This window comes from Capricornis sumatraensis, chromosome 20 (genome assembly GCF_032405125.1).
Source record: "Capricornis sumatraensis isolate serow.1 chromosome 20, serow.2, whole genome shotgun sequence".
Classification (NCBI taxonomy): domain Eukaryota; kingdom Metazoa; phylum Chordata; class Mammalia; order Artiodactyla; family Bovidae; genus Capricornis; species Capricornis sumatraensis.
In genome coordinates this window covers 61,366,633-61,379,738 of record NC_091088.1, presented here as the reverse complement: position 1 = coordinate 61,379,738, position 13,106 = coordinate 61,366,633, and the positions used below count along the sequence as shown (strand labels likewise).

At 59.4% G+C, this 13,106-nt stretch overlaps 2 protein-coding genes across 5 annotated transcripts; both read right to left on the bottom strand.

Moving 5' to 3' along the window:
* Positions 1-119: 119 nt before the first annotated feature.
* ADM5 (adrenomedullin 5 (putative)) lies at positions 120-1,050 on the bottom strand. The gene is made up of 2 exons (XM_068993278.1): positions 710-1,050; positions 120-505 (listed from the first exon to the last, which is right to left on the bottom strand). Exons 1-2 carry the CDS (start codon positions 778-780, stop codon positions 253-255), a joined length of 324 nt encoding a protein of 107 aa, XP_068849379.1. The 5' UTR covers positions 781-1,050; the 3' UTR covers positions 120-252.
* Positions 1,051-2,256: 1,206 nt separating this feature from the next.
* On the bottom strand, positions 2,257-12,159 carry PRMT1 (protein arginine methyltransferase 1). Of its 4 annotated transcripts, XM_068991930.1 has the most exons (11): positions 12,070-12,129; positions 9,807-9,860; positions 9,168-9,269; positions 8,262-8,417; positions 8,055-8,118; positions 6,179-6,321; positions 5,320-5,407; positions 5,116-5,231; positions 4,334-4,484; positions 3,914-4,035; positions 2,258-2,483 (listed from the first exon to the last, which is right to left on the bottom strand). In XM_068991930.1, the coding sequence occupies exons 1-11, from the start codon at positions 12,103-12,105 to the stop codon at positions 2,400-2,402; spliced, it is 1,116 nt and encodes a 371-aa protein (XP_068848031.1). In that variant the 5' UTR covers positions 12,106-12,129; the 3' UTR covers positions 2,258-2,399. The 4 variants fall into 4 exon arrangements, with proteins under 4 accessions (XP_068848034.1, XP_068848031.1, XP_068848033.1 ...); XM_068991932.1 differs by lacking the exons at positions 9,807-9,860; positions 12,070-12,129 and adding an exon at positions 9,478-9,495 and having other exon boundaries at positions 2,259-2,483; XM_068991931.1 differs by lacking the exon at positions 9,807-9,860 and having other exon boundaries at positions 2,260-2,483; positions 12,070-12,159.
* Positions 12,160-13,106: the final 947 nt, after the last annotated feature.

The following is a 13,106-nucleotide window of genomic DNA, read 5'->3' as shown; positions in this document are numbered from 1 at the left end:
GAGACCCGACTCAAATTGGGAGGCCAGAATGGGGACAGACAAGCCGACTGAAACATGGAACTCTCGTTTTATTCAGCTCTGGACGTTAATATTCTTTGTCCCTGCTGGGGCCGGTGTGCACGTGGGTCCAGCCCAGTCACAGCGCGGGGAGAGCCCAGGAGGTGGAGTTAGGGGATCTTGAAACTTGAGGTCACAGCCCCAATACACGATGGGTAAACTGAAGCCAGGGGACGAGCAGAGATGTGCCCAGCATCACCCAGCGAGCTGGGCACTGCGCTGGCCTTGCCGCAGGCTGGGGTCCTGGAGACGTAGAGGGATTCTGGCCTCGCGCCGCCGGCGGCGCCCGTAGCTGTGGGGATCCTGAGGCTTGCGGCCAGCCTTCCCTGAGGGCTCCTTGGTGGAGGCAGACCGGAGCCAGTATATGATCTCTGGCAGGCGGTGGGTCTGGCACGTGCCCAGGGAACAGAGGCGCCCGCGCTGCTGGGAGACCTGGGGCTGGGGCCGCCTGGGGATGGAGCATGGGAGAAGACCGGGTTCAAACACCCCACCCGAGAAAGGGGGCTTGGGGGGTACCCAGAACTCCGAAACAGGCGAGGCCCATTTCCTGGCCAACTTCCCATTCCACCAAAGCGGAAAACGGCCTAGAGAGGGCGCACACCCCCGGCGGTCTCCCTCCCGCCCCGTCCCCGCTGCCCTCGGCGTTTCTCACCTGCCCGCCGAGTCCGGGTCCCCCAGGATAGAGGAGGCGACGAGCAACAGCAAGAGAATGTGGGTGGTCATCGTGGGGGTGGGGCGGACCGGCGTTTGAGAAACCGGTGGGCGAAGCGGCTCCTCCGGGGTGCGCCCCCGCCCCCTCCCCGGCCTAGAAAATGCCCTGAGCGCTTGCCTTAGCCTCAGGAAATCAGGGCGTCCCCACTTCTCAGACCGTGCAAACTGAGGCCGAATGAGCCACACCACGCCAGAAGGGCAGGATTAGGACTCGGGATGCCCACTTCCCGCACCACGACCAAGGAGACCTCACGGGACCCGCGGTGCCGTCGATGCCCCTGGGAGGCCCCGGGAGACGTGACCCCTTTAAGGCGGAGGGAGGAGGGGCGGGGCAGCTGACACCTGCAAGTGGCGACGCAGTTTAGGGCTTCCTGGAAAGGACTGGGGGCGGGGATGCTGCAAGGCGCGACTTCACCCTCTTCTGCTGAGTTTTGGCACAGCAATGTCAAGGGACAGGCGACTTCCAGGGTGGGGGCTGGGCAACGCGGGGCGCTGACAATTGGGACAGGCGGCAAACTGAGGCACCTCAAGTCGGGCCCTAACACCATCCTGGTAGAAGAGGAATGTATGCAGATGGGTGTGGGGTGCCAGCAGCCCACGCGTTTCAGCTGTGCTGAAGCAGCTGTAGGAAGGCCATGGAAAGGTCATGGGTTCTGTCTAGGGTGATCCAGGTCGTGTGGACTGAGACCTAGGGGGCCAGTGACTTTGGGACATGGCCTTGGGACATGGTCATGGGTTCATGGCAGGGTGGGCAGGTGCAGGCACCACGTCTGCAGCAGAGACTGGAGAGCCAGTCACTGGAAACGGTGAAGGCCAGTGGGGTCTCTGTGCATCTCCAAGGTGGGGTAGACGGTGGGAACCCCGAGTTCCAAGCCAGGTGGGGGAGGAAGCAGGCTGCCACCCCTACAAAGAACTCTCTGAACCCCCACCCCCTGCCCCGACTCAGTTTCCCCAGGTGGAGGGCAGGGCAGCGGGCACTGCCAATCAGCCTTGGTTTGGCCTTGGAGGGTCCTGGACAGGAAAAAACAGCCCGAGAGGAACAATGTGTGTGACGGGGGAAGGCCGGAGAGAGGGCTTCTGGGAAACCTCAGAGGCCAGCTGTGCTGGGAATCCACACCCCAGCCCTCCCCCAGCCCGGCAGAGGCCCCGGTGACAGGAGACATTAGATGGGGGGGCGGGGCACAGACTCTGAGAGCCAATGGAGACCACCCTGTGAGTGAGCTGAGGGCCAGGTGGGACTTGAGAGTGGAGGCTGTGGAATCCGGGAGGCTGGGGAAAGGCAGCAAGACCCAGAGACACAGAAGTGGTGACAGAGACCTGAAGCCGCCAGCGGGCTGTCTCTTCGCCCTGGGCGGTTTGGACGCCTGCAGACAGTAGCCTGACCCCACCGTGTCCCCCAGGAAGCTGAGCTGCCATCCCAGCTGAGGATTTATTGGCGTAAATGCAACCATATAAAAACATAAGTTATGAAAAACACAGTCACGATGTGCCCCCCCACCCCCAGCCCCTAAAACCCCCTTCTGTGGGAGGGAGGGAGAGGAAGGGGGAGCCCCGAAACCGCCTAAGAACGCCGCAGCCCCTGGGCCCTTGCAGGGCCAGCCTGGCTGGGGTGGGAGAAGCCGGGCACCGCCTCAGCGCATCCGGTAGTCAGTGGAGCAGGAGAGCTCGCACAGCTGGCCCTTGAAGTCCAGGTCGATGGTGAAGTCCAGGTCACGCTGTGGGGAGAGTGCGGCCATGAGGGGGTGCTGGGACAGGGCAGGCAGAGACAGAGGGCAGCAGGGGAAGGGGCAGGACAGCTCGGCCGCCTGAGGTGCCGCAGGGCCCCCACCGTCCACACCCCCTCCCTGGAGACACCGCGTTGCTGCTCCCACACCCAGCATCTGTCTCGACCAGTGCGGATTCCCCGTGAGGTTTCCAACGTGACATCCTCAAAACCACCTGGAACCCAGCCAATCCCTCGCCTTGGGGGGGACGGGAGGGGGGAGGGAGGGGCAACTGCTGTCTCCTGCATGGTAAGATTTCCTTTATCAAAACCATCCCCATCAGCAAAAGTTATTTCTTTCTTCTTTTACAAGAAGCAAACCTCTCTCTAGCAAAACTTCCTCCTCTCAAAAAAACTCCAGGGCCCCACCCCGCCGCCCTCTCTTCCTCTCCTCCAAAGCTTCCTGGAGGCCAACCCTCCTGGGGCCCACCCTGTGGCTCAGCCCCCAGCACCCCCTGGAAAGACTGGGCAAAGCCACCAGCGACCTCAAGAGCCGCTGCCCCCTCGGGCCTCACTGCACGTCACTCCTGGCTCCCTCCTCCCTCTTCGGGTCTCTCAGTTTCTCGTTTGGGTTTTCTCAGCCTTTGCGCTACCAGACCACTCTTTTCCTGTGAGGAAGTCTTATCTTGTGCCCTGCACAGGAGCGGCTCCCCTGCCCGTCCACTAGATGCCAGCCGTGCCCCTTCTTCAACTGTGGCACCCAAAATGTCTCCAGATGACGACGTGGGGGGGCGGGGGGCAATACCATCCCTGGCTGAGAACAGCTGCTGAAACTGGCTCTTACCTCCCTGACTTAGAAAGTGGGGCCACCGTGGGGTGCTCCCCTCCATCCAAGCTCACGCAGTGCCGCTCCATTGACATTTCCAGCCCAGGCCACGTCCCTCAACTTCCAGACCTTCCTCCCGCCAACCCAGGAGTCCTCCCATCCATGCCCGAGCTCCTGACTTTCCCCCAGACCTGCTTCCCTGCCACGTCTCAGTGGATGAAACAGCCCTCCTTTCCTTTCTAGCTCCCACTCCTGGGCCAGGATATCCTGCGGCCCCGTCTCCACCTCTCCAATACCTGCCGGCCCCTTTCCCAGCTGAGCACAGAAGTCCTGACCAGCTGGCACTGACATGACTCTCCTGTGTCTAGAACTTGAACAGCAGGGGTCCGGCCTGATCATGCCTGGGTCCCCGGGGTCCCTTGGTATCCAGCAGGTGCTCAATGAAACTGCGGTCACAGGCAGACCGAGGATGGGGGTGTGGGGGGCACAGGCCAGACAGATGAGTGCAGAACAGAGGGTAAGCGGGCTAGCTGGCAGGTTTTGGGCCGAGAGGTCCCCGGGCCCCAGAACAGGCAGAGGTGCCCGAGCCCCCCCTCCCAGCTGCCCCAGGGCCTCACGTTGTTCTTGGCGTTGGGCCGCATGCCAATGGTGCCAAAGATCTCCTCGCCCGTCTTCACCGTCAGGTAGTCCTCCATATAGAACACTGTCTGCTTCCAGTGAGTGTAGGGGGACTCAGGGCCTGGGGTGGGCATGGGTGGCATCAGCCTGGCCCACCCACCTCGCCGCCTGTCCTTCCCCACCGCCACCTTCCCTCCGCGGGACCCCCTCGCCCTCCAGAGCCCATTGACTGGGCGGTGACTGCAGTCCCTTCACTCTGACCAAGCCTGGGACGGGCTTTTTTGTGGGTGCAGAGACTGGAGCACCGAGCGCTAGGGTGGCTGGCAGAGCTGCTGTCAGAAGCCTCCAGGCCCCGGGGATCCCTCTGGCCACTCCTGTCGCAGGCCCCACCGCGCCCGCGCCCCTGCGCCCCGCCTCACTGGTGGAGAAGCCGGTCCTCTTGTGGCAGCGGGTGAACTCGATGTTGAAGTAGGCCACCAGGGCGTGCACGTAGTCGTTCCGCTTCACTTGCAGGCAGAAGGGGGAGGTGAAGGTCAGGTCTTCCACCTTGACCGTGTAGATGTCCACCTCCTGTGGGAAAAGCCTCGTGAGCCCGCTTTCCTGACCCCCGGCCCAGCGGTCAAACCTGGGGGCCCCTGCTGGATCCCCTGCTCTCCCAACCCCAACCCCAAATCTGACAGGCCGACCTCCTAGAAGGAGGACTGCTCCTTGGAGCATCGTCCAGTTTCCACTCTCCACTGCCTGCCTCGGCCAGTGTCCCCACTCCGCTGTGGCAGCATCTAACAGGGTTCCCTGGCTCCCGCCTTCTCCCCCCACATCCCTTACCAGACAGCCTGACGGCCTAGAAAGGGATCACGTCACAGCCCTGCTTAAAATCCTTCGACTGCTCAGGGTAAAACTAGGGGTCCTGCCTCAGGCCACGGAGGCTTGCCCAGTCAGGGCGTCTGTACCCCCCCACCGATCTCCATCCACAAACTCCCTCCTCCACCCAGTTTGGCCTGCCTCCCGTATCCTTGTGAGAGTTGATACCGGGGGTTGAGAAGGGGAACCTCAAAAAATGATGGCTGTCGGTATTATCCCACGTGTGTATATAAGCTCCCGAGACCTCAAACAAGCAAGCATTCATGGTCCCACGCAGGGGCCAGGTGCTGGCTCTTCTTGGGTTGACCCTGAGCGACCCCCAGCCCCCTACCCCGCTCACCTTGATGAGGCAGGCATTGGTGACCAGCTGCTTGGGGTCCACCACATCCACCAGGGGCTCCTTGATGGCCACGTCTTTGATGCAAGACATGTCGAAGCCGTACACATTCTCCCACCCTGGGGAGGAGGCGAGGAGGAGGGTGAGCCCAGGGGTAGCCGGCACCCAGCCGCCCCCGCCCGTAAGCTCCCCGGGCCGCGAGCTCACAGTGGATCTTGTAGTCTTTGTACTGCCGGTCCTCGATGGCCGTCACGTACAGCGTGGCTCGGTCTGGGAAGATGAGGCCGTCAGGTGCCTACAGGGAGCAGGGCAAGGGCGTGAAGGATGGGGGGACTGAGCAAGGTTGCCCCATTTTGTTTCTTTATCCACCCCTGACACCACCCTGGTCTGAGCTCAGCACTTCCCAGGTGGGCTCCTATCTCGGCCTCCTCACTGGTGCCCAGCCTCAGTCTACTCCCCAGATAGCTGCCTGATGGCTCTGAGGAGCATCTAAGTCAGATTTCATCCTAACCTCGCCCCTCTGAGGAGTAAAGCAGTCTTACACATCCACGAGGCCCCATGAGACCTGCACAGGCCCCACCCCTGACCCCTCACCTCCAACTTCCTTCCCGATCCTCGTTCTACTGCAGGTTTCCTACAAGTTCCCTACACAGCGAACTTGCTGCTGCCCCAGGACCTTCGCACTGGCCGAAAGCCTCTGTTAAGTGTGCCTTGCCCCTCAGATCCCATGTAGCTCCTCCCCGTCTGGGGTTCAGGTCTCGGTCAGCTCCCTGGGAGGCCTGCTCTGACAGCACCTGGGTCCACAGTCCCTCCTAATCCCTCAGGCCTGCTGTGGTTCTTTTCCAGCACCATCTCCCTGTCCCTGTCTAGCTTCCGGTACTGGGTCCCCTCCATCTTGCCCATGGGCCTCCTAACATCCACGTAGGAGATGTCTTCCAGCCCCTGTACTCAGTCCCCGTGGTGGGAAGTACGGAGCACAGCTTCCCTTTTCTGCCTGGACCCCCACACCGGCTCAACAGCAGGATCCCGGCCTGCACGAGCCGCTCCCGCCCCGCCGGGGCCTCACCAGCCACTTGTCCCGGGCGTAGAGCACGGTGTTGAGCATCGACTCGTAGAAGAGGCAGTAGCCCATCCACTCACTGATGATGATGTCCACCTTCTCCACCGGGAGCTCGACCTCCTCCACCTTCCCCTTGATGATGGTCACCACTGCGGGGCAGACAAGGGCACATGCCACCAGCCCCGAGGACAGCCGTCTGCCTGCCTCCCCTGGGGGCCCCACTGGGACAGCCTTGTCTTCTCAAGGAAGGACTGGGGGCTGTGTTGGGGCATCTTTAAAGAACTCTGTGAGCTGAAGCCACACCCTGTCAACTTAAGTTTTAAAATTCATTCATCACGGGATATTTCTGAGGCAGGAACAGAACTTGACATGAATCAGGTATTAGGCGACATTAAGATTTTGCCATTAACAGGCAGGACCAGGGCCCGGTGCAGACAGCCCCTCACTCTAAGACACGGAATGGGAAAGGCGGCCACCCCCTTACCCGTCAAGCCTCGAACACTCATGGGGAACCTGGTGCCAAACCATTTGCAGATGACCTGCTTCTGGGTCAGGGTTTTGTACGGGGCAGAGCAGCTCCCTTCCTAAAATCTACTGGAAGTCAGCCCATGGGATTCCCTGGTGGTCCAGTGGCTAAGAGTCCATGCTCCCAGTACAGGGGACTGGGGTTCAACCCCTGGTCAGAGAACTAGATCCCACATGCTGCAACTAAGACCTGACGCAGCAAAGTAAAATTTTTTTTAAAAATGAGAGAGATTTTGCCACTAACAGCCACGGTGATGTTTTGTTTTTCTGGCTGCACTGTGTAGCTTGTGGGATCTTAGTTCCCTGACCGGGGATCGAAGTGGGGCCCTAGCAGGGAAAGCAGTCCTAAGCACTGGGCTGCTGGGAAATTCCCATGGTCATGCTTTTTTAAATAGCCTTATCTATTAGATACACACATGGCAGGATTTATAGTCGGAATTTGCTTCAAAAGGAGGTATTTAAAGCTCAGTGATGGGAACTTGGGAATTCATTACACTAATTTCTCTTTTTAAAAAAAAAACCCCTTCAGCTTCTAGAATGCAAAGGGCCCTCATATCAAAAAACCCACACGTTCCCATGTCCTCTGCCCCTCAAACCTTGCAGGTGGGAAGGGCAATGTGGCACCTTCTGCCCAACTTTCTTCCACTTTTGATCTATGCAACCCTACTTTTATGAACTGACCTCACAGATAACATTAGTTCATATATGATTGATGATGACATTACAGGTGGGGGATAAAAGTCTTGGAAGCTCAAATGCCCATGACCAGGAACTTGGTTAACAGACCTGGTGTATGTGAAAATAGAGGATGGCAGTCATCAAAAAGCAAGATCCTCTCAACATCCTATCAGGTGTTAAACTACATAATACACAGGTGAAAATCGCAAAGGGCATGTATGAAACATTATCTGTGTCAAAAACCAGCACGTGAATGCAGAAACGTACACACGCATGTTTGTTCATCGGTATGAACCTCTCTGGGAGAGAGAGCTGTCTGCACTTAGAGAAGAGTGGCTGAGAGGCGGGTGGGAGAGTTCTTACTATATGGGCCTCATGTGCCAACCACGTGCCTCTATCACTCACTGAAAAACCTCAAGATTGCTTCTTGGAATTTTTGTTTTTTTAAATAAAAGACTGAAGCACTAAGCTTGTGACTTCCACATGCAGATTCTAAGATGGCTCGTCAGGAGGTGGGTTCTGAGAAGGCTGGATTTTGGGGCTGTCCCCAGCCCAGAGCCCACGGGGGAGGAACGCCTGAATTTGACTTCCATGGCCTCCATTTCCTTGCCGAGGGGCCCCGGGGAAGCTGGGATGCCCCGCTCCCTCCCCAAAGACCCCGTTCTCTTCCTGGGCTCACCATGGTCTAACTTGTTGGCTTTGACGATCTTCACCGCATAATCAGAGATACTGGAACACTCGATCTGGGGGCCCAGGAAGAAGGGAGGGTGAGACCCCCCCCAAGTGCCACCCTCCGCCCCCACTCCCCTCCACCCAATCCCTGAGCCCCAAGGGGCCCCCTTTCCGTCCCTAGGCCCAGGCCTGGCCGGCTGCCGAGGACACTCACCCCAATGACCTTGCGGGCCCCAGCCTTGGCGGCAAACATGCAGAGGATCCCTGTGCCCGAGCCCACGTCCAGCACCACCTTGTCTTTGAAAAGGTGCCGGTTGTGAAACATGGAGTTGCGGTATGTGAGGGTGCGGACCTCATCTTTCAGCATTTCCTGGCAGGGGTGGGAACAAAGAGATCATGAGGGGACTGGCGTCCCCTGATGAAAACCAGGGTGCCCTGGCCTCCAACACGCTGATCAACTTGAAGACTGGCACTCAGTCCTCAAACCTGCTTTAGTCCCCTTAGGACAAGTCATTTCCCTTCCACACGCCTCAGTTTCCCTACGTGAAATTGGACTGGATGGACCAAAATCCCATCTTAGGCATTTTTACCCTTGCCGTCTAACCCCCTGTAAAGCCTTGCCTTTAAAAAGTCCTCAGTAAGCCAAAGCCATTAAACCGCCCACGTGAAAATGGTAAATTTTGTTATACGTATTTTATAACAATTTTTTAAAAAAGGAAAGAGAAAAATCTTCCCACCCCATCCCTGCTGCTTTCTGGGACCTCAACCTCCACCACATGCAAAAGGGGTGAAGACTTTCGAGCCGCTGGGGGACAGTCCCGCTGCCGGTCACTAGAGGGCGGCAAAGACCGGTAGGCCCTGACCTAGGGCTGACGTCTCAGATGCACATGCGCGCTCCCACCGTGGCCTCCCAGGAGAAGACTGGTAGAGCGCCAGGCTAACCCCGTCTCCCAGGCAACGGCTGCGCGAGGCGACCCGGAGTGTGAGCTCTGCCTGCGCAGAGGGGGTGGCCCGCTGCCAGGGAAGGCAGTGCGCATGCGTCAGAGATGAATCTCCAGCCCTCCCCAACATGACCCCCCGGAAGATTCGGCACCCTTAGGAGCTGTCTGTCCATACTCACCTCGTGGATGCCGAAGTGAGCATAGGAGTCAAAGTAGTAATCTTTGGACGTCATGTCCTCAGCGTTGGGCTTCTCGCTGCTTTCTGCCTGGCCACAGGAGACCTGGGAGGGGGTGAATGGGAGCAAATGGGGTCACATCTGGGGGCGCCCCACAGATTCGGAAGCCTCCAGGCAGGTCTACGCCCCCTTGGAGTATACAGAACCACTCCCCAAACCGTACCATGGCAACCCTACAGCCCCCACCTGCCGTCTTTCCTCTCCCAGGAACCCCCCACCCCCAGAGCACCATCCAGGAGGGCACCCCCGATACCTCAGCCAGGCCTACCATCTCTCCAGTCTCTCTGCCCCCGTCTCTAGCTCAGCCCACAGCTGGGGAAGGGAGGGGAGAGGAAGGCGGAAGCGGGGTAGACACAGGGAAGGACAAAGGTGGGATGGGGGGCTGTAAATGGAGTTAAGGAAGTAGCCACAGTATTGGGAGAGGCCAGGTGGGGGCCCAAACCTGGACGGAGTCTGGACTAAGTGTTTCGGGGGCCAAGGGTAAAGTGGTTTGAAGCCAGAGGGATCAGTTAGACCACTAAAAAGGGCGTGACGTGTGAGGAAATGTGTATGTGGGAAGGGGTCTCACAAAAGGATATTTACTTCTTCAAGAGGCGGCTGGAGGCTCATCCCATTAGCCAAGGTGGCTACAAAATTCTAGGAGAGAGTAACAGGGAGAAAGGATTAGCTACCAGGAGCGGCTAGGGGAGGGCCAGGCCAGGCGACCCGGGCTCTTGGGCAAGAAGGAGGTGTTTCCTACAGTTCTGCTTTTCCTTTGTGAGCAGTGGTGGGAGAAGGAACAAGTGAAGAGGCAAGGCTGTTTTCAACAGGGGTGGGGGAGATGCGGGGGAGCAGGGAGGGGTCTATCCCAGCTGCGGCTGGAGAGATGGTGGCCCGCCCCCACACTGCCCCTGTTGGGCCAGGCACCTGAGCACACACGCCTCCCCCATCCAGGCCAGAGGAACTGGCACCCGCCGGGCACAAGGGCACTGCCAGCTGTCACTCCCCCTCACCGTCTAATCTCCCCAGATTAGATGACACTTCCTGACACAAAGCCTCATCCTGGGGTACCATTCGTAGCTGGGGGAAGGGGACTGGCAGGGTGTACCCACTGGGCATCTGCCACCTCTGCAAAGCACTCTCTCATCTGAGAGGATTCCAGAAAGGAGGTGTGGCACACGGGCACCCCCCACCAGAGCTGGCATGTGGGCTGCTAGCTCCTGCCTGGGACTCAGGGAGTCCCAAACAAAACAAGGGAGTGCCTATCTCCTGATTATGACCCTCTGCGCAGGAGGGCAGAGTCCCACAGAGGAGGCCAGACCCTGGACCCCCAAGCCCATCTACTCCCCGTTCGAACCACCATCTCAGGCCCAGAAACTCCCCAGGGGAGGGGCCGAGTCCTGGATCCACCTCTGAGGAAAATATTTCCTCCAGCCAAGAAGGCCCTCGTCTAGCAGAGAGCCAAGGGGGAGTCACTGGAGTGACCCCTGGGGCTGCCCCCCAAGGTATGCATCTTGGACCCTCATCTCCCATTCCTGAGACTGCTACAAGCTAAGAGGTGAGAGTACGGAGGGCCCAACAGATTACAGCTCTTCCAGATGCAAGCACTCTCCAGGCGCCAAGAAGCGTGAAATCACAGACATAACCCCTGGGCTCCAAGCCCCACCTCCATCCTCCCTAAGCCAGTGAATGACGCGGATACAGAAAGACGGCGGGTGAGGGGACTTCCCCTGAGGGCCCATTTCTCTACACCACCGACATCACCGCCAGACATGCCCCCAGAGCGCTTGAGACACAGCATCATGGCAAGCCCCACATAACTGCAAGAGAATCACACCTCACGGGACACCATTTCACGCAAGCAGGTTCAGGACCCTCAAACAGGGGTTCAGGGAAGAGGAGGTCAACTCCCACCTTCACAAATACCCCAGGGAGAGGAAGGGCCAGAAGGGGGTAAATCCGCTGCCTCCACTACCTCACAGCCCTTCCCAGGACAGATTCTCCCCTCGCCCGGGAGGGCTTCGACAGGGAGGGGGGCTTGGAGACACGCCCCATGAAAAAGATGTCCCTCCCACACACCCAGAAATGGCCACAAGGGGGTGCACAGCGCCTAATCGGGAAAGATCTTCAGCTCGATGCCCCCCCATCGACCAGAGGGAGGTCACAGGGGCATGCCCCATCCCCCCAGCTCCCAAAGAGGGGGAGAATCCAGAGACAGGAAACTGGGGGGTAGGAGGGGTCCCAGAGGGAACCAATTCTTCGTCTTCCTCCAATCCCAACGCAAGAGCGCACGAAACCTGGACCGATGCCTAAGCAGATGCCCTGGTCCCAGGAAAGGGTTTGTTAAGGGTCGAGGCACACTGCCCCTCCCAAGAGCCTCATCACTGCACGGAGGTCCCCACCCCGAGGTGCCCGTCACGATACCCGGGGAGGAGGGCAGGGGGCCTCGTGAGGGAGGGTCCGAGCCTCCTCTCCGCCCCCCCCCCCCGGGGGCGCCCCTCCCCCCGGCCGGGGGCGGGGCCTTTGTCCCGCACGTGGAACCCGCCGGGCCAGCGGGCACGGCACACCCCCTCCCCACCCACCGTGCCGCGGCCACGTGGGGGCCAGGCCGGAAGCGCCCCCAGCCCTCCCCCACGTGGGAGGGGGCAGTAGGCCCTCGGCTCGGCGTGGCGCCTCAGGCCCCCGAAAGCTAGGGAACCCGCACTTCAAACGGTATCCTCGGATACGGAGCACGCGGCGCCCCCCTCCGTTCGGCCGGGGGCCTTCAACCCCAATCCGGCGACTCAGAGCCCCTTCCCCACGGCGGAGGCGTAAAACACCGACTTCCAAACCGCCCCCCGCCCCCGGTGGCGCTCCTGGCGCTCACCTCCATGATGCAGTTCGCGGCTTCGGCTGCCGCCATCTTCACCCGCGTCTACTCCTCCTCCGGCCGCCGAGACCCCCCCCCTTTCTCCGCACTCCCCCGGGACCGCCTTATACCGGAGGGTCTACGGCCCGCCTATCGCGACCCAGCCAGGAGATCTCATTGGCAGCGGAGGTGACCCGTCTGGAAATACCATTTAGCCATTGGGCGAAGGAGACACCCATCAAAGCTGAGGTGCCCGCCTACTCTGGCGTGCCGAACCCCGCCCCCTTAAGTCGACGGGGATGGGAAAGACTGCCCGTCTATCGCAAGAAGCGCGACTGACGATTGGGCAGAATCTACTGGGGGTTCCCGCCCCTTCTCCCGTACCGCCTCAAAGCTTCCCGGCGGACCCTGCGCTAAGCGGACATCTTGAAATAGAACTATCACCAAAAGTACCCGCCTCTTAATAGCTGCTATTGGTTTATTAACAATGTGACGTCATGAGGCTTTCGGCCTGCCTCCGCCAAGCTGCTGGCCTCAAGGAGAACGTGACGATTGGCCCACGAAAAAGGAAAGCAGGCTTTAGGCTCCAGAGATTGGCTCAAACAAACTGTCACTCACCGTTCACTCTGTGGCTTCTCCCAGCTTGTAGGGAATCCAAGGGGAAATAAGCGAGCTTGTGCCCATTTCCCTGATGGAAAACTGAAGCAGTGAGAGGCTCAAAGAGGTCTTATCCGTGATCCTGAATCAGGTCAGAAATGGGACTCAGGTGTCGAGGTGTTTAATCTTGAGCCTTCTTCTTATTGTTATAAGTTTTTAAAACCCAGTGACCCCACTCAAGCACTTGGCCTTTGCCAAGTCCTACCCATGCTGGAACACCCACCCCCTTCGTCTGGCCTTCATGAGTCAGTCCCGGCATAACTCAGTCGCCACCTCCTCCAGGTAGCTTCCCTCGACCTGTAGAAAAAGTTACTTGTTGAATGAAGGTAACTGCTACTTGGGGAATGTATCCCATCACCCTAGAAAGTTCCTTCACGACCCTTTCAACACCGCCCTCC